The sequence below is a fragment of the Aquarana catesbeiana genome, linkage group LG02 (assembly GCF_042186555.1).
Source record: "Aquarana catesbeiana isolate 2022-GZ linkage group LG02, ASM4218655v1, whole genome shotgun sequence".
NCBI classification, from domain to species: domain Eukaryota; kingdom Metazoa; phylum Chordata; class Amphibia; order Anura; family Ranidae; genus Aquarana; species Aquarana catesbeiana.
Window position 1 is genome coordinate 320,669,354 of NC_133325.1, and position 26,603 is coordinate 320,695,956.

The following is a 26,603-nucleotide window of genomic DNA, read 5'->3' on the forward strand; positions in this document are numbered from 1 at the left end:
ACGGATGGAAAATAGTGTTTCCATCTGTCTGCATTTAGCGGATCGGAGTGGATCGGATGTCAGCGGACATGTCAACGCTGACATCTGTTGCTCCATGGAGACACATGGAGCGTCCGTTCAGGTCCACCTGAAAAACTGACAGGCGGACCTGAACGGTCCGCATGTGTGAAAGCGCTCCAAGGGCTTATGTTGATGGCATTGTTTTCCTGCATTTGACATGCATTTTGAATGAACCTCAAACACAGGTCAGCAGTACACATGGCAGTTCAGAGGCTGCGTTTAACCTTCTTTGCAGTGCATTTCTTTGGAAGCCGGTTGTCATAATAGAATATGTTTAAACTGCAGGAAAAGCAGGTCTAATGCAGCACTTTCTTGTCAAACGCTGCATTTTCCATTCAAACCCAACTGCATGCTTTCAAATTGCCAACGCAGTATTTGACTAGAATGTTTCTAAATATTAACCTTTTGTAAATTTATACATATTTATACAGAAAGCTGCCAATCAGATATGACCTATGTTTTTCAGCGCATTGACAGTATAACGATGCTTTTTATTATACACTATTGTGCTATGAACCCCTTCTGGATTTTTAGTGCACTCCATGTACCTGTTAGGGAGATTCACGCTCTCTAATTGTCTACAATTTTGAGTTGCCAATAAAACAGGAAAAGAGGGGAAATCTTCCGATTGGGGACTCTTGATCCTAAAACGACTGTCTAAGAAGGAATTTTTCCCATATTGGAAAGCTATCCTCTTACTACAAGACAGGAAGTGAAGGGAAATCTTCCTAATGGGACAAACGGCAAAAAACTGACAGTGATTTTAACCACCCCTTACTTATTTAAAATGAAAAAAAAAAAAAAGTTTGGGCTTTAAATATACTTTAACATGCTGACAAGCAACCCCAAGGTAAAAGACACTGGGTTTCTTTTGCATTCAATGTAATACAAATTTCTGTGATGTACAGAATTATAATATATAACCACAAATTGACTTCCTAGAGGAAGCAATCTATAATAAGAGGAGAGAGGAGAAGATCAAACTTTGCTGCCCACCCATCATAGTAATATGACATGTATTACCTTAAGTGAAGGTAAAGTGTACTATCAGAAAAAAATCTGTTATTCACTTGCCAGTTCCTATTAAAAAAACGAAGAAAGCAGCAATGTCACAAAATTTTCATAGTGTTTCTGTTAGGATCAGCCCTACTGGTCCTGTCTACCTTGGAGCTGTCCTATGTGCCCGCCCTAGATGTCTGAGCATATGGGGGATACTAAATGTGGGAGCTTTATTGGCGCTTGTTGAACATCTTTCAGTTAAATGGTAAAAATTTTAAAGATTTATAAACAGGCATAAGTGTAGTAGATGATGCCAAAAACAGCAACATTATATAAATTGTCTTATTTATTTTAGCTACTTTGAGCTATAACATAAAAATTATTTCATCTTTTCTAAGCTCATGTATTCAATTTTATGCATATTTTATGTTCACACAATGCCAAAAATCACACACTCAAACTTTATTGAACAAATGGCAGAGACACTCCACCCATTCATTCTTCACTGAGATTTCACCGCCTACTAAGATTTAATCATAATGTTAACTACAATTAATAGCTGTACAACTAGGCCCCAATGGGAGTCAAAAACATCAAAAGAGAGGAACTGGTGGAGTGTTGCTGCCACTGTGGGCGGCTTGCATTTCTATATTCACAGTAAGGAGAAATGATGAAGCCTGGAGCTTGGCTAGCTGAAGTGAGCAGCTTTGAGCAGCATAGGACTTAGGAATGGTGACCTGGATCCATGACTGACTGGAGATAGATGAGAACTTTGCTTAGGTATAGCTGTAAATTAAAGGACGTAGATATACAATGGCTGCATTTGTATAATTTTCTATTGAACTGATAATATACAGTAATATAGCTTGTAAAAATGTTGGATTGTAGTATTGTCACATGAAAATGTCTTTAATCCTTAAAGCTCAAGTTAAATATTTTTGTGCTGATGGCTGCTATGTTTGTTGAAATCTTCATTCCTCTGTACCCCCGGATACTCCCACAGCTATGATCTTCTGATGCTGCAAGGGTTAGTTCGAGCTGCTGGACCTGTCACAGGCTCAAAAGTGCCAACTATGTAATACATACTATCGCTCCCCGCAATGAAAAGCACTCTAGGAGACACACCCTTCATTCATCCACCCGTCCTCTATTCTTAGAGCTCTTTTTATTGTGCGAAGATAATGTACAGCTTTTATAAATTGAGCATAGAGGCGGAAAGGGCAGGCATAGTCAGCACTATTGATGACGGCCCGTGACAGGCACAGTGGCTTGCATTAGCCCCAGCAGCACTGAAAGATCACAGCTATGCGGGTATCCAGGGGGGCAGAGGATTGAAAACTTTTCAATGAACATAGCCGTCACGAGCACAAGGGACACTTGATTCATAATGTAAGTACCATCCCTGATGCTGATTTAAAGAAAATGTATTTTACTAAACTTAAGGTTTAATAACTGCCAGTTAAAGGTTTAATACTGTATTCAGTAATGTGTCCATATTTTGAAGAATTCTTCATGAATGTACGTTTATAGTGTAACTTGAAGTCAGAGTTGTCTTAGTTCATATCATTGTCATAAATTCCCTGTGCTTATGTAATCCAAATCTTTGTCAGAATGACGTGGAGCTGGAGGCATCCGGTATCGTATATTTTTCCAGAACCTTGTGTTTGGAGATAGTGAAGCTTCTGTGAATGTCCCCTTCCATCGGACAAAACCTTGTTTCTGTCTGATATATTTAATGGACTCTGGCATGAAAGTGCAATCAGTTATTTTTTCCATCTCAATCAGTATTACTTTTATTTCATTCCGGATCAAAGCATCATACATGGCGATTTTTTGTTCAAAGTCTACTCCAAGGTTAGTTTCATTGGAAACCTGTCCCAGGACAATAATCAGTCTTCTGCTTTGTGAAATGGCTTCATCAACTAGGTCTGCAATTGCTGTAATCACATAACAAGGGGTTTTATTCATATAGAAAAGACTAAAAAGCTGAATATAACAATATAAACACGCACTGCTAACAAATCAATGTTTTTATATAGTATTTAGTTCTGGATATTTGGAAGATTAGGTTATTTTAGACCTAAATGGCTGACAGTTATGCATGATATATACCGCATTTCTATTCAACACATACTCAGAGTATATCACGCCTAATTCAAGAATAGAAGAGAAATCCTGTAACTAATATTGCCGAATAAAATACATAAAACATGTAGCTATATGGACTACAATCATAAAGTACAGTACCCTCTGGCATTTCCATGCATCGCATGTCCCTCTAGTGATCAGTGTAACAGGTGACATCATATTTTGTGCCAACCAAAAGGGATTGTAGGATGAGTAGCTCTCCCGACTGATATTTGCTTGGCATGATTATGTGCCTGGACTACATATCCCAGGGATCTTTACTACCATCAGGAAAATTGCTGGGAGTAGCTATAAAAGAAGCAAAAGCCTGAGCGGAGCTCTCTTCCCTTCTGGACCTGATGCGAGACGGGCCTTCCAACCTGTACCAGAGGTGCCTAGCTTTGCCGTTTGTCATCAGATGTCCATCCAGCACCACCTTGGTTGCCTGCCAGTCGGTGTACCAAGCTTCACATCGGGAGATCGAGACGGCGGATCCGCTGCACGAGTGTCGCTACATGAGTTATTGTCTGGAAGACATTATATCGGCCTGGTCATTGGTGAGAGGGCAATCGCCCAACCTTTACCCATCCTTTGTCATGGTTTCACGGGTTCACTTTCCACAGACATCTCTACCCTAGGAATACTTTACTGAACCTATTTGAACACTGTGCTTAGACATCTTTAGCCTTCCTCACTACAAGAAACCTATTGCTTTCCACTACACCTAATCGGATTACAGTTAATGAGCTCCAAAGTACCGGTGAAGACTTTCAGATCTGCAACAGGGACATTAATGCTATAACTGATACAAGGGCCATTATACTATTACTTCTAGGCCTGATCTCTCCTTAGGGAAACAGTTATAGGCTGGCCAGGTTCCATCTTCTGAGTGTCAGTATAATCTGTTAGCTATATTCATCCTTTTAGGGGATAGTATTATTTCTTTAAGGGAGTGTGTATAACATACTGTTCATTTGTTAAAATGTTGCCTTGTATCATTCGGAAGAATTCCTTTGTTGAGTTGGCGCTGTTACCTAAAACTCAGCTGATCTATCTCCTCCTTTTTGTGACAATATCCCTTTAATTGGTTCAAGTAAATATTTTTAGAACATAAATACACAGAGTTGTCTAATTTATTACTTTACAGTGGTACAAGGATGTCTGAACCCAAAGTGTCAGGTGGGTTGGAATGTTCACCAGGTCATGGCAGTGCAGATGAGCCGGTAATTCCAAACAGTCCCTTAGGGGGTCGTGCTACATACACTTAACAGTACGGGCTTATTTATAGAGGAGTGGAAAAGCCTTATGATGACTATACCCCTGCTTTTTATCCTGGCCTTGTAATGCAATGACAGGGCTTGCTTGAAAACATTCTGATGCTGGAATACAATGTAGGTCAACAGAGAAAGCAACAGATGCTGGGTTTATGGATAGAAAGCATCAGTAGTGAATACTGTATGAGCAAGAGATCAAAAATTACGATTTTTGTACTTACCGTAAAATCTTTTTCTTTTTCTATTGAGGGACAAAGGAAATCAGAAACATTATGATTATACTGCTGCCTACAGGAGGCTGTGACACTTGCAAAATGAAAATACGAAATCCAGCCCCTGTATAACCCCTCTTTTACCAAGCATGCCTCAGTTTTGTGAGGAAATTAATGCCAAGAGCAAGTTCAAGAAAACACAGAAGGAATAGGAGCCATGTCTCTCAACAGACTCTAATAGAAAATATCTTAATTTATGATCATCCAGTGAAGGACACAGAAATTCAAAAACAGTTGGGACATTCAAGAGCAGTAAAACTGCACGAAGAATTTGGGAACCATCTAAAATACCAAGTATCTGAAGGTCCAATGCCTACATCTAAACAGAGGAAAGAGACTACTAGACTCAAGAGAAGACCCCAGAGGATCAACCTAGTGTACCAGACCAAGACACAGCAGTCACTGCCAAAGTTTCTGTATCAGACTGTTGACCACTTAGAAGATGTGAGCTGTTAGTACCTGATGTGTTAATATATTGTCAACCAGCCCTAAAGTATCATAGATAAAACAACCTGAAAGGTACACCCTCAGGTTAGACTGTCTGAAGGGGGGGGAAACTGAGCAGACACCCACAAAAGAGTAGGCGGGGGGAAAAAACCCCAACTGAGACTGATGCACAGGACTCCGGAGTACATAGTGTTGAGCAGGGACCCATCCACAAAAACACTTGCGGATGTCCCTGAGTATGACAGAAGAACTCTGCAACTTGCCTACTTATCCAGGGTTCATGGTCCTATAAAACAAAATGATCTGCCTTGGTCCAAAGCAGCATCTTTAGTCAAGGAATGAGGGGCAGAAACTTTAGCCACATTGCTGAGGATGTCTACTTGATTGGAGACAGAAACATGGAAGAAATCTAAAGTAACTTCCTCAAAAAGCTGCAAGTCAGCCATAGCAAGAGGACCTATCTTCCAGTGATGTATCCTACCCCCCTCAGAGTATGCCAGCAGCAGGATTCCAGCGTCCTCTGCCTGCCTACAATACAAAACAGGAAAATTGTCTTCCCAGCAGAAGATGAAGACCACCCAGAAGTCAAATCCTTCATCTTCCTTGTAGAGACTACTGCTAGAGGGAAGCCAGAAGGTAATACTTTGTCTCTACAAAATATAAGGCAACCAAGCGTAGCACACTCTGTGTCATCTGGTGAGAAGGGACTAGAGTACTTGACTTGTTACAGGGAAAGCCTCCAGGTCCATCCAGATGGGAAGTCACATCAACACGTAAGTGATGTCCTGCAAGGACCAGGTTAGAGCTTCAAGTTACAAAAAGGTCCCCTGCTAAAACAGGAAATGTCTGTTCAAAGGAGCCAGAGTGAAGCGCCAGGTATGGGGACCCACCAGTAAGGGTAGTTCTTTCGGGGGGGGGGGGGGGGGAATACCACCCATTCAGTTCAACAGACTAAAAGATAAAGCCAAGAACTTCTTGGTCTACAGAGACCATCACATCATCCTTCTCTGAGTCAAGGCTCCGAAACTTAGAAGGGGAATCTGAAAAGGACTGGGAGGGAGACACCACTGGGGGAAGGTTCACTCTACACCCTACAAGTGCAGAAGGAAGAGGGGGGAAAATAATCCTTACAGATGAGGAAGGAATTAAAACCTCACAAAAGTGAACTTCTTAAGCAAGCATCCTGTGGACATGGGGGAGGCCTTGGCCACACCTGAAGACATGTTGTGTCTGAATAGCAGTAATGCAACTAGGCCCAAGTGAGGCAAGGCCTCGTGTACTCTCAATCTCAGGCAGCTGGTGCTGATGAGGGCTTCATGTGGCTGGAGGGGACACAGTCACTGTAGGTGGGCAGTCAAATAGAATGGAGATGCCTGTGGTGCTTCAAGAGCAGGAGCAGCAGCAAGATGATGCTACCTCCAGGCTGAATGGCAGGAAAGAGATTGTGAAGAGCATGCGCATAGCACTCTACCCAATGAATTACATAAGCATTCACTACTTCAGACTTAACTATAAATGATCAGTGGTGGAAATTTCAAACAATGCCAAATGGTGCAGTAGTGAGGTAGCTCCCGGTGCTTCACCCCAACCAGTATAAGGCTTAAGCAGCCCAGATGATACGATTTTCTTTCATTCTACCACTTGCTTAATTCCCCCATTAACAGTTATGCTGCGTACACACGGTCGGATTTTCCGATGGGAAATGTTCGATAGGAGCTTGTTGTCGGAAATTCCGACCGTGTGTAGGCTCCATTGGACATTTTCTGTCAGGAATTTCCGACAAACAATATTTGAGATCTGGATCTCAAATTTTCCGACAACAAAATCCGTTTTCGGACATTCTGATCGTGTGTACAGAATTCCAACACACAAAACGCCACGCATGCTCGGAATCAAGCAGAAGAGCCGCACTTGCTATTGAACTTTATTTTTCTCAGCTCGTCGTACGTGTTGTACGTCACCGCGTTCTTGACGTTCGGAATTTCTGACAAGATTTGTGTGACCGTGTGTATGCAAGACAAGTTTGAGCCAACATCCATTGGAAAAAAAACATGGATTTTGTTGTCGGAATGTGGGATCGTGTGTATGCGGAATTAGTGTTGATGAGGGAAATGCCTCCCACAACACTATTGTATTTTGCCAGTAGAGAGCACAGGGAGCCTTCCTGGCTGGCAGAATACAATGATTAATGCTAGTGGCTATAGCCACTGGCAATAATTGTATGTAGAAAAATCCAACAGGCTGGTTGTACCCAAGTTGATGGATGGATAGACCTGGGTACAATCAGCCTGCCCATACATGGAAAAAAATTCGGCTGGTCCCTCCTGAACCAGCCAAATTTCAATCCATGTATGGCCAGCTTAAAACTTAAAGCGGGGATCCACCTATCTATGGTTTTTTTTTTTTTTTGAGTTTATTCACAAACTTGTCTTCTCAGCATTACATACTCACATATTGTGTGTAATATGTCCGCCTGTGTCAGATTTTGTCGGAAAGAATAACTTATATTATTCACTGCAGGCGGTTTCCATCTTCATTGTGGGCATTTGAAGCCCACAAGCATTTATTTCCTGGATGTGGTGAATGCTGTGCTCCCAGCATTCACCGCTCGTTCCCGCACATGCTCAGTGGCATCCTGGGAAGCCTGAGACTAGCTCCCAGGAGTCTGGGAGAGGCTAGAAACACGCCTACTCCCACGGGAGGAGAACCAGGAAGTGCAAAGAAGAATAGAAAAATAAAAGGTAATTACGGCAATTTAAATTTTTTTAAACGGCATGTCAGCATCTAGGCAAGGAAGAGAATACATACAGATATTGTTCAAAATTTGGGTGGAACTCCGCTTTAAGGCTAAGTGTGTCTTCGGAGACAGGGTCACACCTGGAGCTATGCCATAGCTCTGGATTCAGAAAGCTCTCTTCAGCTAACACTGTACCCTAAGGTCTGGGAAGAGCAACAATGCAAAGCCCAACACTGAAAGGTCATATTCTGGGGTAGCCTCACAAATCCAGTCGAGCTGGGTCTGGGTATGGTCTCTAAAGCTAGTGCTGAGGAGCTGCTGATCCAGATAGTTGTTGTGTAGAGACTAGCTCAAGCAGTGTTGTAGCAAGGGATTTGGAGTGAAGTCACAGAGGAAGAAATCTTGCAGTGGTATAACAAGGATCTTGACTGTCACCAAGGAAAAATTTAAAAAAAGGCTGAAGAAAAGATGTCCAACCTCTTAGGACACTAGCAAACACTGGGGCATGCTGGGTAGAGAAAGGGTTATATGGAGCAGGCTTACTATTTTTCTGCTTGCCAGTGTCTCAATCTCCTGTAGGCAGCATTTTCTGAATTCCTATGTTACTCAATGGACATTAAAGAAAAGCAGCTTCTGGCTATTACATAAGCTGTGAAGTCACATAGTTCTAACTAAACTTTACAACACAAAATAAGCAAAAACAATTGAAGCCAATCAAAAAAACCTTTGACAGGACTGAAGAATGGGTGCAGCCCATGTAAGTAAATAATCCCTGAAATATTCATAAGACACCTAGGGGCTGATTCCGCAAAACTGGAGAGTGCAAAACCTGGTGCAGCTCTGTATAGAAACCAATCGACTTCCAATTTTTTGTTTTTTCTGTCAAAGCCTAATTGAACAAGCTGAAGTCAGAAGTTGATTTGCTACAATGCACAGTTGCATTAGATTTTGCACTCTCCATTCTTTTAAATCAACCCCATAGTTATCTTGTTCTCTTCCATCCAAAACCTTATCTATATAAACTTTTAGAAAATGTCCATTTAGCTAATGGAAAAAGTAAAGAAGAAACAAATGGGTGACTATCAGTGTGTGGAAATCAATATAACAGAGAATATTATTTAAGGACACTTGCCTTGCCCAGGTAAATCATCTCTTCCAAGAATAAACAGTTTATAGGTACACTGCTTTTCAAGAACTTCAGGAAGCAACTTGAGCACAAATAAGTCCATGTCATATGTACAGTTTCCAATGGCATTTTTTGGATACATAATGTAGGCATCATACATCTTGCCATCTGCAAATATAATGTCAAATTTAAATTATTTAAGTCGTAATGACTAGAGAGGTTTCCAAATCAGAATCACATGTAGTTGCCCCCTGTTAGAATTCAATAAATCAACAGTACAACAGTCAATAATCCTAAAACACAGATGAAAAACATTTTTATCAGTTTACAAAATGCAAAGTGAGCAAACAAAAGAAAAATCTAAATCAGATCAATATTTGGTGTGACTACTCTTTGGCTTCAAACCAGCATCAATTTTTATACTTGCACACTTTGTACACTTGCACAAAGTCAGGGATTTTGTAGGATTAGATTCAGGTGTATTATTAACCAATTATACCAAGCAGGTTCAAATGTCGGTTTAAACACAGTTATTAACTGGAACAGAAAAAGATGTGTAGGATGCCTAAAACTGGGCGAGGAACAGCCCAACTCTGCAATTAAAGCAGAATTCCACCCAAAAGTGCAACTTCCGCTCATCTGATTCCTCCCCCCTCCGGTGCCACGATTGGCACCTTTCAGGGGGACAGGATACCTGTCTATGACAGGTATCCTCTCCAACTTCCAGGAGCCTCAGCCGTGGCTATTGACGTCACAGCTGGGGCTCCCTGCTCCTTCCCATGCCGCCGGGCCAGTAAGAGAGAGGAGCAGGCCTTGCGCATGCGCAGTAGGGTTGGGTAGCCGAAAGGCTACACTGCCGAGTACCCTTACCCGCAATGGCGGCAGCAGCACACGACAGCTGATGGAAACATCAGCTGCGGTGCCAACATCGCTGGACTCCAGGACAGGTAAGTGTCCTATTATTAAAAGCCAGCAGCTGCAGTATGTGTAGCTGCTGATTTTTATTTTTTATTTTTTGGGGGGGCGGACCTGCGCTTTAAAGTGAGGTTGTGGAAGACAGTTTAATGTCACAGGTCATGCACCAAGGCAAGACTGAGCACAGCAACAAGACACAAGGTAGTTATACTGCATTAGCAAGGTCTCTCCCAGGCAAAGAGTTAATGGCAGATGAAAGATACAACTAGCTTACTTCCCTTTGACATGTCCGGCAGTGCCATCAGCACAGAACTGGCAGAAACCAGTGGGATCCAGGTACACCCATCTACTCTCTGGAGAATTCTGACCAGAAGTGGTCTTCATGGAAGAATTGCAGCCAAAAAGCCATACCTCCGACATGGAAACAAGGCTAACAAGGCTAAGCGACTCAATTATGCACAAAAATATAGGAAATGGGCTGCAGAAAAATGGCAGTAGGTGATCTGGACTGATGACTCAAAATTGGAAATATTTGGCTGTAGCACTAGGCAAAAGGCTGGAGAGCAGTACAATAATGAATGTCTGCAGGCAACAGTGAAGCATGGGGGAGGTTCCTCGCAAGTTTGGGGCTGTATATCTGCAAATGGAGTTGGAGATTTGGTTAGGATCAATGGTGTCCTCAATGCTGAGAAAAACAGGCAGATACTTATCCAAATTTATTCTGCAGCAGGAGAACGACTCCAAACCTACAGTTGCCATTAAGAACTATCTTCAGCATAATGAAGAACAAGGAGTTCTGGAAGTGATGGTTTGGCCCCCACAGAGCCCTGATCTCAACATCATCGCGTCTGTCTGGGATTACATGAGGAGACAGAAGGAGGCAGCCTACATGCACAGATGATCTGTGGTTAGCTCTCCAAGATGTTTGGAGCAACCTACCTGCTAAGTTCCTTCAAAAACTGTGTGCAAGTGTACCTAGAAGAATTGATGCTGTTTTGAAGGCAAAGTGGTGGTCACACCAAATGTTAGGAATTATTGTTAGGAACGTTGTTTGTCTTTTTTAGATGGCGCATGGGTCTCTCAGATTCACTTTTCATGACAGGGGGGCATAGGTCCATCGGTCTTTTGTTAGGAGTTTCATTTTGCGGGGAAGACTGGCTCTGTTTGGCACGCACAGTCCATCTTTCTGATCTCAGAAACTGTGGGCTTGGGAGTTCCCTTTGGCCTTGGGGGCTGTCCTTGGGTGGTCTGCATTCAAAGTTTTTGTGTGTGGCATGCCACCATCACCACATTTTGTCATGGTGGGGAATCCACAGGATGCTTTATGCGCCCCTTGCAGCAGAGGCACTATGATAGGATGCTCTACATGGCCCACTGCTCCATCATGGTTAGGGGGGGTCAGAACAATGGCGACCCGTCCATAGGGGGCGCAGGGCTTCGCCCCCCCCCCCCCCCAGCTGTTCACAAAAAAAAGTGGTCACTTTAAGGGTGACCAGGCGCCGGACACACAGCGGTCTATGGGAAGCTTCCCAGCTTGCAATCAGCTGATTGCAAGCTGGTAAGCTGATTTTCCCTTGTTTAGGGAGTGTTCAGGGCACAAGCCATGCGCCCGTAAACACTCCCACTCTCCAATCATTTGTCTCTGGCCCCCTGTGCTTTATTTTTATTGACGGGGACCAGAGGACAGTGGGCGGTGCTCTTTGCGGCATTTCCGGTTTCTCGGCTCATTGTGCTGTGGACTGTAAGACTGGCTGTACCTGTGGTGGATTAGGAAGCTGAGCGGCGTGATTCTGGGCAAGGTAAGGCTAATTTAAGTGTGCTGTGGGACTCAGTCTCCCTCTCCTCTCCTGACTGACACACTCTGACAGCCGCGATCTGCCCCTCCACACACACTACCCTGCTCGCCTCTAACTCATTCTCCAGTCTCCACTCAGACAGCACGCACTGTAGATTGGGCAACATGAAGGATATGAAAAAAGGATTCACCTGGGGCTGAGGAACAGAACACTGTAAGATTTAAGATCTGCTGATTCCACTCACATGGCACACACACAGTACACTGTGAGGATGATGGTCAGCAGTAGAAGCTGCAGAGTGCACAGCTCACGTTATCACTGTCCTGCACATACATGGATTACTTGTTTTTATTTTTTTTACTTGGCCAGGCACTGTGACCACATGGGCTCACCTTATTTATTTATTTAGTCTTTGCTGACCATTGCCGTGACCAGAGGTCTGCCTTTCACATTGCCTATTTATTGATGGGGAAGGGAGGATAGATAGGAGGCACTGCTCTCCACCTGCAGAACCCGTTTCCCCTTGTAGTGTAATGTGAACTCTCCTATGGTTGGGGGAATGTCAGGTGTTACATGGGGCAGTAATAAAAATAAAGGAGTGCGTGCTGCAGTAGTGCTTTGCACAGACTGAAGTGTGAGGAGAAGTGTGGAGGATTGTGAAGTGTTCAGGAATCAGGAGAACACTGAGGCATATGTTTTTATATGTATAGCCCTGACTATACTTTTGTCTGTCTGTGGAGACAAGGGGCAGGATTTGAACAATGGTCCCAAAGTTGACCAGCATCAGAACCCCTAGATGATGGTGTACATCTTCTGTAAAAGAACACGGGGCTGCTGTGTACAGTGTAATGACATTTTCCTATATTTGACGTGTCTGAGTGTGGAGGTTTTCTGTGTATGCATGTTACCTCAGGATTAGGGCACTGCCATTGTGCATGGCCCCTGTTTTCACAGACAGCCTGTGTATAACACCCTCTGCGGCCTGTGTATGCATGACATCCAGAGTGTATACCCCTTGTCTTCATAGACATCCTATATGTGGCACCCAGTTATGGCCCCTGTTTCCAGACAGTTTATGTATGGCACCAGTGTGGTCTCTGTATATATGGAACCCAGTGTAGCCCCCATTTTCATAGACATTCTATGTATGACACCAAGTGTGGCCCCTATTATGTACTATACCCAGCTTCCATGGATTCCCTTATTCACAGTACACAGTCTCAGTTTACCTCAGCAGCAGCAGCCCAGTCCCCTGTATGTGTGTGAATACAGGCATGACATGCTGTGTGTGTGTGTATGTGTGTATGTGGAATGCTGAGGTGACCATACAGAGTGTAGTAGACGTGCATAGTACAGTCGGTGTATAAAGCGCATATTATGTGATAGAGAATGTGTGTCCTCTGCTTGTCAGGTGGCAAAGTGCTAAGTTGCAGAGAGGGAGGAGAATGTGGCCTCCTAATCACACACACAACCTATAGAGATATACATAGCATACCCATATTAATAGGGCTAATCAGGGCACCAGGATGGGGGAGGCAGAAAAATATGAATCTCCAGCCACTTGCTGGGGATTTGGAATTTTAAAACGCCTGTCTTCCGTCCCCTAATTCCGCGTCCTCTCTCTTGTGCCAGCCAGTGATGGGACGAAGGGAATGCATAACCAGACATGCCAACCTGCAAAAACTTATTTCAGGGAGGTTTCAAACTCATTTCAGGGAGGTGACACTTCACGTCGGCGCCTACCCCCCCCAATAAAATGCAGCCTTACCATTGCCAATTAAATGCAGCCTGATCAGTGCCAATTAAATGCAGCTATACCAGCACCCAATGAAATGCAGCCTGATCCCACAGCTGCTGGGGCTGGGCTACTGGCCCTGGGGTCTGGTTGTTAGGGCCTGGCTGCTGGGGCCAAGGGTCTGGCTGCTGGAACTGGGCTGCTGGTCCTGGGGTCTGGCTGCTGGGGCAAGGGTCTGGCTGCTGCAGCTGGGCTGCTGCTCCTGGAGTCTGCCTGCTGGGGCCAAGGGTCTGGCTGCTGGGGCCGGCTGCTGGGGCCAGGGGTCTGGCTGCTGGGGCCAAGGGTCTTGCTGCTGGAGGTGGGCTGCTGGTCCTGGAGTCTGGCTGCTGGGGCCAAAGGTCTGGCTGCTGGGACCAAGGGTCTGGCTGCTGGAGCTGGGCTGCTGGTCCTGGAGTCTGGCTGCTGGGGCCAGGGATCTGGCTGCTGGGACCAAGTGTCTGGCTGCTGGAGGTGGGCTGCTGGTCCTGGAGTCTGGCTGCTGGGGCCAGGGGTCTGGCTGCTGGGACCAAGGGTCTGGCTGCTGGAGCTGGGCTGCTGGTCCCAGAGTCTGGCTGCTGGGGCCAGGGGTCTGGCTGCTGGAGCTGGGCTGCTGGTCCTGGGGTCTGGCTGCAATGGGGCTGGAGAGTCATCCCAGTCAGAGAATTCCCCAGAAGGAAGGGGGTGGGCTGAGGCTGGGGGGGGCAGCCCATACTGCTCCCCAGCCTGCTGCATGGGTACTTCTTTTGGGGTCGGTCCGGCCGATTCAGCAGGGAAGGAAGGGGGTGGGCGGAGGCAGAGAGAAGACTGTGATCTGCAGGCTGTAGCAATTAAAAGAAAAAAGAACTTTTCCCCTCAGTGAGAATGGCGGCGGCAGCACCCGAGGACCGAGGGACGGTTCGGCCTCGGGTGCCGACATCGCTGGACCCCAGGACAGGTAAGTGTCCTTATTTTAAAAGTCAGCAGCTGCAGTATTTGCAGCTGCAGACATCTAAAAAAAATTTTTTAGCGAAACTCCGCTTTAAGTAGACTAAAATGTACTGCAGAATTTAGTCGACTAAAATATACTGCAGATTTTAGTCGACTAAATTTGACTAAAACTAAAACAATTGCAGATGACTAAAATGCGATTAAAACTAAAACTAAAGTAAAGTAAAACTAAATTTAAATTTGATGCCAAAATTAACGCTGTCATACAATTAAGATATAGAACTGACTAACTAAAAATGTCATAATGTTTTGGTAGTCTGTTGTTGATCTTTTACTTCATATCATCTTTTTTTTTTACATACAAAAGACTGATCAAGCAAAGACAAGACAATCTTACATTGCAGCATATATACTGTACGTGTTGGAAAGTTGCCAAAGTCATGATTATGATTTATTTGCATTATTTGACTTGTATTGTTTGCTTCAGATTTTGATTGATTTAACCACTTGAGCCCCGGACCATTATGCTGCCTAAGGACCAGAGGTCTTTTTCCAATTTGGCACTGCGTCGCTTTAACTGCTAATTGCGCGGTCATGCAATGCTGTACCCAAACGAAATTTGCGTCCTTTTCTTCCCACAAATAGAGCTTTCTTTTGATGGTATTTGATCACCTCTGCAGTTTTTATTTTTTGCGCTATAAACGGAAAAAGACCGAAAATTTTGAAAAAAAATGATATTTTCTACTTTTTGTTATAAAAAAAATCCAATAAACTAAATTTTAGTCATACATTTAGGCCAAAATGTATTCGGCCACATGTCTTTGGTAAAAAAAATTTCAATAAGCATATATTTATTGGTTTGCGCAAAAGTTATAGCGTCTACAAACTAGGGTACATTTTCTGTAATTTACACAGCTTTTAGTTTATGACTGCCTATGTCATTTCTTGAGGTGCTAAAATGGCAGAGCAGTACAAAACCCCCCCAAATGACCCCATTTTGGAAAGTAGACACCCCAAGGAAATTGCTGAGAGGCATGTTGAACCCATTGAATATTTATTTTTTTTGTCCCAAGTGATTGAATAATGACAAAAAAAAAAAAATATTTACAAAAAGTTGTCACTAAATGATATATTGCTCACACAGGCCATGGGCCTATGTGGAATTACACCCCAAAATACATTCAGCTGCTTCTCCTGAGTACGGGGATACCACATGTGTGGGACTTTTTGGGAGCCTAGCCGCGTACGGGGCCCCGAAAACCAAGCACCGCCTTCAGGATTTCTAAGGGTGTAAATTTTTGATTTCACTCCTCACTGCCTATCACAGTTTCGGAGGCCATGGAATGCCCAGGTGGCACAAAACCCCCCCAAATGACCCCATTTTGGAAAGTAGACACCCCAAGCTATTTGCTGAGAGGCATATTGAGTCCATGGAATATTTTATATTTTGACACAAGTTGCGGGAAAGTGACACTTTTTTTTTTTTTTTGCACAAAGTTGTCACTAAATGATATATTGCTCACACAGGCCATGGGCATATGTGGAATTGCACCCCAAAATACATTTAGCTGCTTCTCCTGAGTACGGGGATACCACATGTGTGGGACAAACCCCCCCAAATGACCCCATTTTGGAAAGTAGACACCCCAAGCTATTTGCTGAGAGGCATGGTGAGTATTTTGCAGCTCTCATTTGTTTTTGAAAATGAAGAAAGACAAGAAAAAACTTTTTTTTTTTTCTTTTTTCAATTTTCAAAACTTTGTGACAAAAAGTGAGGTCTGCAAAATACTCACTATACCTCTCAGCAAATAGCTTTGGGTGTCTACTTTCCAAAATGGGGTCATTTGGGGGGGGTTTTGTGCCACCTGGGCTTTCCATGGCCTCCGAAACTGTGATAGGCAGTGAAGAGTGAAATAAAAAATTCACGCCCTTAGAAAGCCTGAAGGCGGTGCTTGGTTTTCGGGGTCCCGTACGCGGCTAGGCTCCCAAAAAGTCTCACACATGTGGTATCCCCGTACTCAGGAGAAGCAGCAGAATGTATTTTGGGGTGTAATTTCACATATTTCCATGGCATGTTTGAGCAATATATCATTTAGTGACAACTTTGTGCAAAAAAAAAAAAATTTGTCTCTTTCCCGCAACTTGTGTCGCAATATAAAATATTCCATGGACTCGACATGCCTCTCAGCAAATAGCTTGGGGTGTCTACTTTCCAAAATGGGGTCATTTGGGGGGGTTTTGAACTGTCCTGGCATTTTATGCACAACATTTAGAAGCTTATGTCACACATCACCAACTCTTCTAACCACTTGAAGGCAAAGCCCTTTCTGACACTCATTGTTTACATGAAAAAGTTATTTTTTTTTGCAAAAAAATTACTTTGAACCCCCAAACATTATATATTTTTTTAAAGCAAATGCCCTACAGATTAAAATGGTGGGTGTTTCATTTTTTTTTTTCACACATTATTTGCGCAGCGATTTTTCAAACGCATTTTTTGGGGAAAAAACACACTTTTTTTAAATTTTAATGCACTAAAACACACTATATTGCCCAAATGTTTGATGAAATAAAAAAGATGATCTTAGGCCGAGTACATGGATACCAAACATGACATGCTTTAAAATTGCGCACAAACGTGCAGTGGCAACAAAATAAATACATTTTTAAAAGCCTTTAAAAGCCTTTACAGGTTACCACTTTAGATTTACAGAGGAGGTCTACTGCAAAAATTACTGCCCTCGATCTGACCTTCACGGCGATACCTCACATGCATGGTGCAACTGCTGTTTACGTTTGACGACAGACCGCCGCTTGCGTTCGCCTTAGCGCGAGAGCAGGGGGCGACAGGGGTGTTTTTTTTTTTTTTTTTTCTTTATTATTTTTTTTGCTTTTTTATCTTATTTTTAAACTGTTCCTTTCATTTTTTTTTTTTTTTTAATCATTTTTATTGTTATCTCGGGGAATGTAAATATCCCCTATGATAGCAATAGGTAGTGACAGGTACTCTTTTTTGAAAAAATTGGGGTCTATTAGACCCTAGATCTCTCCTCTGCCCTCAAAGCATCTGATGACACCAAGATCGGTGTGATAAAATGCTTCCCCAATTTCCCAATGGCGCTATTTACATCCGGCGAAATCTAAGTCCTAAAATGCTCGTAGCTTCCGGTTTCTTAGGCCATAGAGATGTTTGGAGCCACTCTGGTCTCTGATCAGCTCTATGGTCAGCTGGCTGAATCACCGGCTGCATTCTCAGGTTCCCTGTTGAGATAGGAGAGCCAGAGAAAAACACGGAAGACGGTGGGGGGGGGGCTTTCCCTCCCACGGCTTGTAAAAGCAGTCTAGAGGCTAATTAGCCACTAGGATTGCTTTTACATGAAAGCCGACCGCTGGCTGAAAAGAATGATACCAAGATGATACCTAAACCTGCAGGCATCATTCTGGTATAACCATTCAAAGTCGTGAATGGCGTACCTGAAGACAAAAAAATGGTTAACAATAAAGCACGGTAAACGGTAAAGTATAAAAAATTGCATACCTGAAAAGCAAACATGAAAAAAACGTAATAACAATAAAACATTGCAGAATAGAATACAGTAAAAAAGAGCAGAACAATAGAGAGAGAGAATAGAGAGAGAGAGAGAACAATAAAACGACAGCTATTTTTTTTTATTTTATATATTTTTATTTTTTTTTACACTTTTTTTGTAACTAACTTTTATAACTGTAACCGGTTCCAGGTTCGGGTCTCTCAAAATGCGATGGCATCTTGGGAGACCCTGTGAAAGTGTGCCTAGTCTGTGCAATGCTGTACCCTACGCTAATACTCAACTAATGAATGGTAGCGTTCAAAACATTCACCAATGCAAAGACCAGGATTGTCAGGACAGGAGGGACAATGATAGCGGGTGTCACGCCTATATTCGCGCTTGCTGCAGACACGACATCTTTTTTGGGGGTTCGTTGGGTAGGGATACTCGGGAGGACATAAAGAAAATGCCTCTCATGCAGCCGACTGCATTTGGTTGGGGATGTGAATGGGGGAAGTACGGGCGCTGCAGAAGCGGTGGGTTCCCAATTAGGATTGGCGAATGCAGCAGGAAGGGCACTATGGGCACGACGGGCCTGTGTTTGTCTTCTTGGTGGCAGCGGGACACTACTTGTGCTTGCCACCTCACCAGCTTGAACTGCACTTATGGGACTCGCCACGTCACCAAGTGTTACTGCAGTGCTGGTTTGACTACGACCAGGGTGTACTAGGCCGCTGGCGCTTGCCAGTTCAATAAAAAGCTACCAAAAAAACTGTTAGCGATCGCAGGGATCAGGCCTGACTCTGCGAACGCTGCAGTTATGCGTTAAGTGTTTTGTAAGTGACAGTGATCGATCGATACTGCACTTGGGTGGGCTGGGCCGGGCGGAGGGGCAAAATGCAGGTGCTAGCAGGTATCTGGGCTGATCCCGCTAACACTGCGTTTTTGGGAACCCTAAACTGCTGGGGACGCCAGTATAGATCTGATCGGATCAGATATTGATCCGTTCAGATACTATACCACTAAGGGAGGTGTACGGTGCGTGCGTGGGTGTTAGCGGTACTGGCGCTAATCTGACGCTGCTTGGGGCTGGTGCTTGCCAGTTCACCAAAATACTACCAAAAAAACTGTTAGCGATCGCAGGGATCAGGCCTGACTCTGCGAACGCTGCAGTTATGCATTTAGTGTTTTGTAAGTGTCAGTGATCGATCGATACTGCACTTGGGTGGGCTGGGCTGGGCTGGGCCGGGCGGAGGGGCAAAACGCAGGTGCTAGCAGGTATCTGGGCTGATCCCGCTAACACTGCGTTTTTGGGAACCCTAAACTGCTGGGGACGCCAGTATAGATCTGATCGGATCAGATATTGATCCGTTCAGATACTATACCACTAAGGGAGGTGTACGGTGCGTGCGTGGGTGTTAGCGGTACTGGCGCTAATCTGACGCTGCTTGGGGCTGGTGCTTGCCAGTTCACCAAAATACTACCAAAAAAACTGTTAGCGATCGCAGGGATCAGGCCTGACTCTGCGAACGCTGCAGTTATGCATTTAGTGTTTTGTGTCAGTGATCGATCGATACTGCACTTGGGTGGGCTGGGCTGGGCTGGGCTGGGCCGGGCGGAGGGGCAAAACGCAGGTGCTAGCAGATATCTGGGCTGATCCCGCTAACACTGCGTTTTTGGGAACCCTAAACTGCTGGGGACGCCAGTATAGATCTGATCGGATCAGATATTGATCCGATCAGATACTATACCACTAAGGGAGCTGTACGGTGCGTGCGTGGGTGTTAGCGCTACTGGCGCTAACCTGACGCTGCCTGGGGCTGGTGCTTGCCAGTTCACCAAAATGCTACCAAAAAAACTGTTAGCGATCGCAGGGATCAGGCCTGACTCTGCGAACGCTGCAGTTATGCGTTTAGTGTTTTGTAAGTGACAGTGATCGATCGATACTGCACTTGGGTGGGCTGGGCGGAGGGGCAAAACGCAGGTGCTAGCAGGTATCTGGGCTGATCCCGCTAACACTGCGTTTTTGGGAACCCTAAACTGCTGGGGACGCTAGTATAGATCTGATCGGATCAGATATTGATCCGTACAGATACTATACCACTAAGGGAGGCGTATGCTGCGTGCGTGGGTGTTAGCGGTACTGGCGCTAATCTGACGCTGCCTGGGGCGACGCATATCACCGCCGGGCGATCAGGGGGCTAAACCTTTATTCGGTAATAAACGGCGGGTGCCCTGACACTATAAAAAATAAACAAACTAACCAGCGTCACCCGTAACAGTTATACGGTGATCAGTGGTGAAAGGGTTAACTAGGGGGCAATCAAGGGGTTAAAACATTTATTCGGTAGTATATGGGGGTCCCTGTCGCTATAAAACGCTGACGGCGAACCTAAGTATTTAGGTCCCTAACTAGCGTCACCAGCGACACTAATACAGCGATCAGAAAAATGATCGCTTAGCGACACTGGTGACAGGGGGTGATCAAGGGGTTAAAACTTTATTAGGGGGGTTTAGGGGGGTATCCTAGACCTAAAGGGGGGTAATACTAACTGTCCCAACACTGTAACTGTCACAAACTGACACCAATGCAGTAATCAGAAAAAAAAAAAAAAAACTGCTGGTGTCAGTTTGTGACAGGGGGGGGGGGGGGGGGTGATTGGGGGGCGATCGGGGGGGGGATCGGGGTGTTTAGTGTGCCTGGCATGTTCTACTGTGTGTGTAGTGTTGTGCACTCACATACCTGTCTTCTCTCCTCGGGCTGGAACGGTAATTACCGAGCGGAGGAGAGATGACATCATTTCCTTTGCTGCTGTTTAGCATACAGCAGCAAAGGAATGATGTAATTGGCCGGCGGCGATCGCGAGGGGGGGGCCACGAACGGATGGCCTCCCCCTCACCTCTGATCGCCGCTGGACAAAAGACGACCGCCTCGGGCACCGGGGGGGGGTCCGATCGGACCCCCCACCCGCGGAAGGCAAATCACGTATATGTACGTGATTTTGCCTGTCCGTGCCACCTTGCCGACGTAAATCGGCGTGAGGCGGTCGTCAAGTGGTTAAAGTTTACATGACTTGAAGTAAACTTGTATTTACTATTAATTCTCCCAAACTAAAGACAGACAAATGTAGCAACACTTATGGTTAAATACCCTTTAGGCTCGATTCACACAGGGGCAACACGACTTCAGCGCGACTTTGTACCGCGGCTTCAACGCGACTTCAGCGCGACTTTAGCAAATTACAACGCGACTTGAAGTCGCCTCCATGACAGGCGACTTCGGCTGTGGCCAATCACAGGGCAATCAGCTCTCTGGGAGGGAGGGGTTTTCCCTGCAAAGTCGCTTGACTTTGAGAGAGAGATCCGACTTGGAGGCGACTTCCACTGATTTCTATGTTATAGGTCGCCTACCAAGTCGGATCAAAGTAGTACAGGGAGTACGCTCTGAAGTCGGAGCGACTTCAGTAGTGTCTATTAAGACGCTCCCATTCACTCCCATTGAATCTATTTCTGGGGCGACTTGGGGCGACTTGAGGGCGTACAAGTCGGATCCCAAGTCGTCCTAGTGTGAACCGACCCTTAGAGCAGTGGTCATCAACCCTGTCCTCAGGGCCCACTAACAAGCCAGGTTTGCAAGATAACTGAAATACATCACAGGTGATATCATTTGCTGCTCAGTGATTGCAGTATTCTAGTTTGCATCTCCCCAAGGTAATACATAAAACCTGGCCTGATAGTGGACCATGAGGACAGGGTTGATGACCACTGCTATAGAGCACCCCAGGAACTATAAAACATAGTGAGCTCTATGAGTGCATAGAGAAACTTCACTTTCTGAGTTTCTAAAAAAACAGGAATTTGCTTTTCACGTGATTGGATAACTGAAGGGAATTCTCACAATATTTATTGCGTGAAAATAATTAATTCCTAAAGTAAATCAGCCTCATTAAGTAGATCGTCCTTATCCGTATCATTCCCTTTTTTTTTTACCCCTTGCTATTGCAGTTACTAGTATTAAAACATACCATTTTGGTGAGGATGGGAAAAACAGGAACTCCTGTACCAAAGAACGAGGTCAACTTTAAAAAGTTTAATGATGATTATAGTGGTAATAATTAAAAACGCTGCTGTCACAAATATTGCAATCAAGAGTCCCTGTAAATTAGGACCTGTGGAGATTAAAATAAAAAAAAAATAATTAATAAAATACATTTAATTGTTTGAAAAGAAACACACAGTTTGTTACTTAAACAAATTCACTTTATTAAAAAAAAAAAATTAAAGATCACAAAATGGACATTTCGACAACATGAAGCCTAACCAATATAAGTTATGGATAAACAGGGGAGAATATGTCAATTTATGCACAAGAAAAATGTATTAACAAACTTGATATGCCTCCCTCTAAAATGTTTTAGATGCAACAAACTCTCCACTTCCTCAATATAAAAAAAGAAGACATCGACACAATGGCATCCTTCAAAAATTGGGGCATCCATTCAAAGAGGAGTCCTCTCATCATTATAGTAACAATTATACTAGGTATTGGACAGCCTGGCATGGGCAAGATGGCATGGGCACTAGATTCAATTACTGACACAGATTTGGAAAACTGGGACAAATGGAACCAATGTGAACATATTTAACGAGGCAATATATAATAAGTCTTATCCAAATGGTATTTAGTCCCGGCCAAACTCTCAAATTTTTCCCTGATGCCTCCCTAGGCAGTTAGGCTTCATGTACCTTACCTGCTGGGCTTGTCCCAAGATCAAATGGGTTTGGACCGGGATATTATCTACTAATTTAAACTATAACCAACATCAGCATACCTAACGATCTACACACAACCTTAATAAATGAGCCCATGCATGGAATTCCAGAACCCTAACAGGCTACCCTTTCTATTATTTTAGCAGCTAAAATTTAGCAAGAGCCTGAAAATAGACTATAGTAAACGCAGAGCTTAATGCCATTACTATAAATGCCAAACTATTGTGGATCATTGCCCATGAGAAACTGGACAATATACCAAAAGACACAAGAGGTTTTCAAGCCCATGGATGATCCAATATATATAAACCAAATAACAAGGTCACAGCTGAAGGGCAAGCGACAAAAACTCTCTTTATGCTTAGTGGGGGAGGGTGGCTAGAAATACCCAGTTTTCTCTTTTTAATTTGCCAATTCTCTCTTATCCTTGTTGACTCACTCTTAAAGGTTTTGGCTATGAAGTAACCTCCAGCTATAAAATGTATGTAGGAACTGGTAACTTATATGTATATTCTTACTGATCAATAGCATTAGTGATATTTAATACTTAGACATATTTTAAATTCAATTCAGTTTCATTGGACTGAATGTAATTTTCGTTTGTTACAACAAGTAAAGTAAAGTAGCCCCCCTGCAGGGTTGTCATAATGTACTAGTATGTACCACATACTAGCACATTGTGACAGACTTACCTGTAAAGCGAATCCCTCCTTCACGGATCCCTGGCACTGCCATCTTCACCTTTTCTTCCTTTCTGGGTTTATGGACTCCGGCCTTATGAATGGCCAGGGCCGCGGTGATGTAACTCCTGTGCACAGGATGCCGTCCCTTCAGAGAGCATGCAGTGGTGCCGTCACCAGCAGCAGCCCTTATGAATATCTCTTAAACAGTGCAAGTTTAGGAGATATTCACTGTACCTACAGGTAAGCCTTAGTTTACCTCCACTTTAAATATATGCATTTAAAGCTGAACTCCAGGCAAAAGCTATATACATAGATGAAATACATACAAATAAGCTGTTTTACCTGCCAAAAAAATGTGTCTGTATCTGGTTCTAAGATTTAGATAACTCTGTCACACAGCACAGCTCTGTCTGGCAGGGCAGGAGACTGATTCTTTTTCAATACTTTAGTTAACAATAAAATAAGCTTGTGGCTGCTGTAGCAGCCATGAGCTTATTACTGTTTTGTTCAGCCAGCTCCCATCCGTCATGTAAAAGTGATCCATACAGCTGTATAGGAGGGCAGGGGAGACATTGGGGTCTAATAGATATGTCTTCATAAAGAGAACCTGTCACCTGCCCAATGCGATCACATAGGAGGAAAAATTAATATATGATATAAAATATAATATAATTAAAAAAAAAAAACAAAATAAATGTAACCCAATCGCCCTGAACATACCCACAAATGCAAACATGCGCATAGGGTGCACAGATGTATGTAGAACAAGTTTGCACCATGTATGTGAGTTATCAGCACAAACGTTTAATCTCCATGGCGGTTTTCCCGAGTGTGGCTCGGGGTTAAATTTCAGCACCATTAGTGGTAACCCTGATCCACACTCGGGATTGCATTGCAGGATCCCGGTGCGGTATACTTACCTTGTCCCCAGGATCCTGCGATGTCCCTCCACTGTGTCTGCGGGCTCTGTCCTCCGCCCAAAGCCTCTCTGTGCCGAACTCCGTTCCCTGCGAGCGCCGCGACGCACAGGGGCGGAGCCCTGCGGCAAATTCAAAAAGGTGAAAAATCATAATACATACAGTACACTGTAATCTTACAGGTTACATTACTGTATGAAATTATTTCTCATCCCTTTTGTCCCCAGTGCTTTGTCCAATGCCCTGCATGCAGTTTTATATTATATATACTGTTCTTTCTGCCTGGAAACTTGAGATTGTCCATAGCAACCAAAAAGTGTCCCTTTACGGCAAAAGTGGTTTTAGACCAGCTAGAAAACAGCGATAGTAAATTAGAACACTTGCAGAATTGAGCGATATAAACAAAAAAGTCAGTGCTACTACCCATACATCACACAGAAAGCAGAGCTCCTGTGTGCTCGATCCACAGTCGCTGGCTGAGTAGAGGAATAGATGATCCGCACTCCGGTGATTGCTCTAAAAAAATGATGTATTTATTAACAAACCACAGTGACCAGACGCAAATGAGAACAGTTGACGCGTTTCAGCCTATAAGGCCTTAGTCAAGAATTGAGCGACAGTGAAACGTGGGGAAATTAATTTTATTATTATTTTTTTTTATAATTATTTATAGTTATTTATTATATTATAATTGATGATTTTGTGTTTCAAACTTCATCATACCGGGGATATCTACTAGACTCTTGGTGGATTTAAGTGTGTTATTGCTAAGAATACAGGCCTACAATATAAAACGTCAAATTTCTATGCAAAATAATTGTACAGCTTTGAGACGCAAAAATCTGACATAATCATACCGCCAGGGAGGTTAAGTGAAAGCAATAGATTGAGGGCCATAATTCATGATTAATGCTAAACTGATAAGTTGTAAATGCTTTTAAAACATTGCCTAGATACTGTAGTTTTTTGCAATATTATGGGAGCACACAATTTTACATGTTTGGTATCTATTTACTCAGTGCAACGCCTCTTTTATATCTTACCAAAAAATGGGAATTATATTGTGTTAGTTTGCACCAAAATTCATTTTAGTGCACTTTTTTACTGAAATTATGCATTTGATACACAGCTGCACAAATATTGTGCAACATAAAAACTGCAAAAAACATTTTTTTATTCTACAAGGCCTCTACTTTCAGAGGAATTCATAAATGTCTGTGTTTGCACTGGGGAAAGAGTGTCCACACTGCACACTCCTTCCAGAGTGAACTCCCACCCTCCCTCCACAGCCACTGTGCCAGTTACACTGACAGGAACATGGGTGAGTATTTTTATACTAGGAGTGGCGGACTGAGAGACTAGCTCCCCATCAGGTCCACTCCACTTTTAATTGACAGCACATAGCAGTGGATGGATCCATAGCCACTATTCGATCCAGCAGTGGCTTTCCAATTCACCCACTGCTGTGCACTGTCATTCAAAATTGGAGTGGACTTGATGGAGAACTAGTTTCTCAGCTCCACATCAGGGATGTGGGGAAGATCCCCCCCACCCCAAAGCACCCCCCCATGTATAGTGCATGTGGTCTAGTATGGTTCAGGAGGGGGGGAGCGCTCACTCGCCTCCCCCCCCCCCTTTACTGACCTGCCAGGCTGCTTGCTCAGATTAGGGTCAGGTATGGATTAAAATAGCCATTTGCCGGCAGTTGCAACCTCGAGTCAATTTAAATGTGATTTGACTAGTTTTTTTTTGCTTTAGAAATTTAATTTTTGCTGGAGCATGTTCTATGCATGCTACAGACGCACCGCTTTACAGGCAGACTAAGGGGACCCCCCAGGCACTATATTTAAAGGAATTTTTCGTTTTTAATGTTGCACTTTCTGCATCATTAAAATCACTGCGCCTAAAAAACTAGGCATTGATACATGTCCTCCAGAGCGGTATCCGGACCCCAATACTCCTTTTATGGCCAATTACTTGCATATAAGCACTCAAAATGGGCACTTTTGATCTTTCCTGTTCGGCTCCCATATACTTCAATTAGGTTCGCTGTTTGGGTTAGAACGGAGTTAACAGGAGTTCTGCTGAGAACCGAACAGGGGGTGTTCGGCCCATCTCTACCATTAAGAGATGTCCAACACATTTAGAAGTATGACCTGTTTTAGGTAGCCAGTGATGGTGTGAGGTGTGCAATCGCAAAATACTGAAAAATGCACAGGCAGCTATGTTTATAGCAATCTCAAGCA

General features: G+C 43.8%; 1 protein-coding gene and 1 long non-coding RNA gene across 2 annotated transcripts in view; one reads left to right on the forward strand and one right to left on the reverse strand.

The window, feature by feature from the left end:
• The window catches only part of LOC141127900 (uncharacterized), a 192,385-nt gene that overhangs the window by 151,054 nt on the left and 14,728 nt on the right, over positions 1 to 26,603 (forward strand). The window lies entirely within an intron of this gene.
• LOC141127897 (interleukin-1 receptor type 1-like) overlaps positions 699 to 26,603 on the reverse strand; it is a 98,271-nt gene continuing 72,366 nt past the window's right edge. Inside the window, exons 9-11 of the mRNA XM_073614766.1 lie at positions 22,010 to 22,153; positions 9,049 to 9,210; positions 699 to 2,996 (exon numbers count right to left, since the gene is read on the reverse strand). Of these exons, the coding sequence (XP_073470867.1) occupies positions 2,629 to 2,996; positions 9,049 to 9,210; positions 22,010 to 22,153 (674 nt within the window). The 3' untranslated portion in view covers positions 699 to 2,628. The remainder of the gene's footprint in view (positions 2,997 to 9,048; positions 9,211 to 22,009; positions 22,154 to 26,603) is intronic.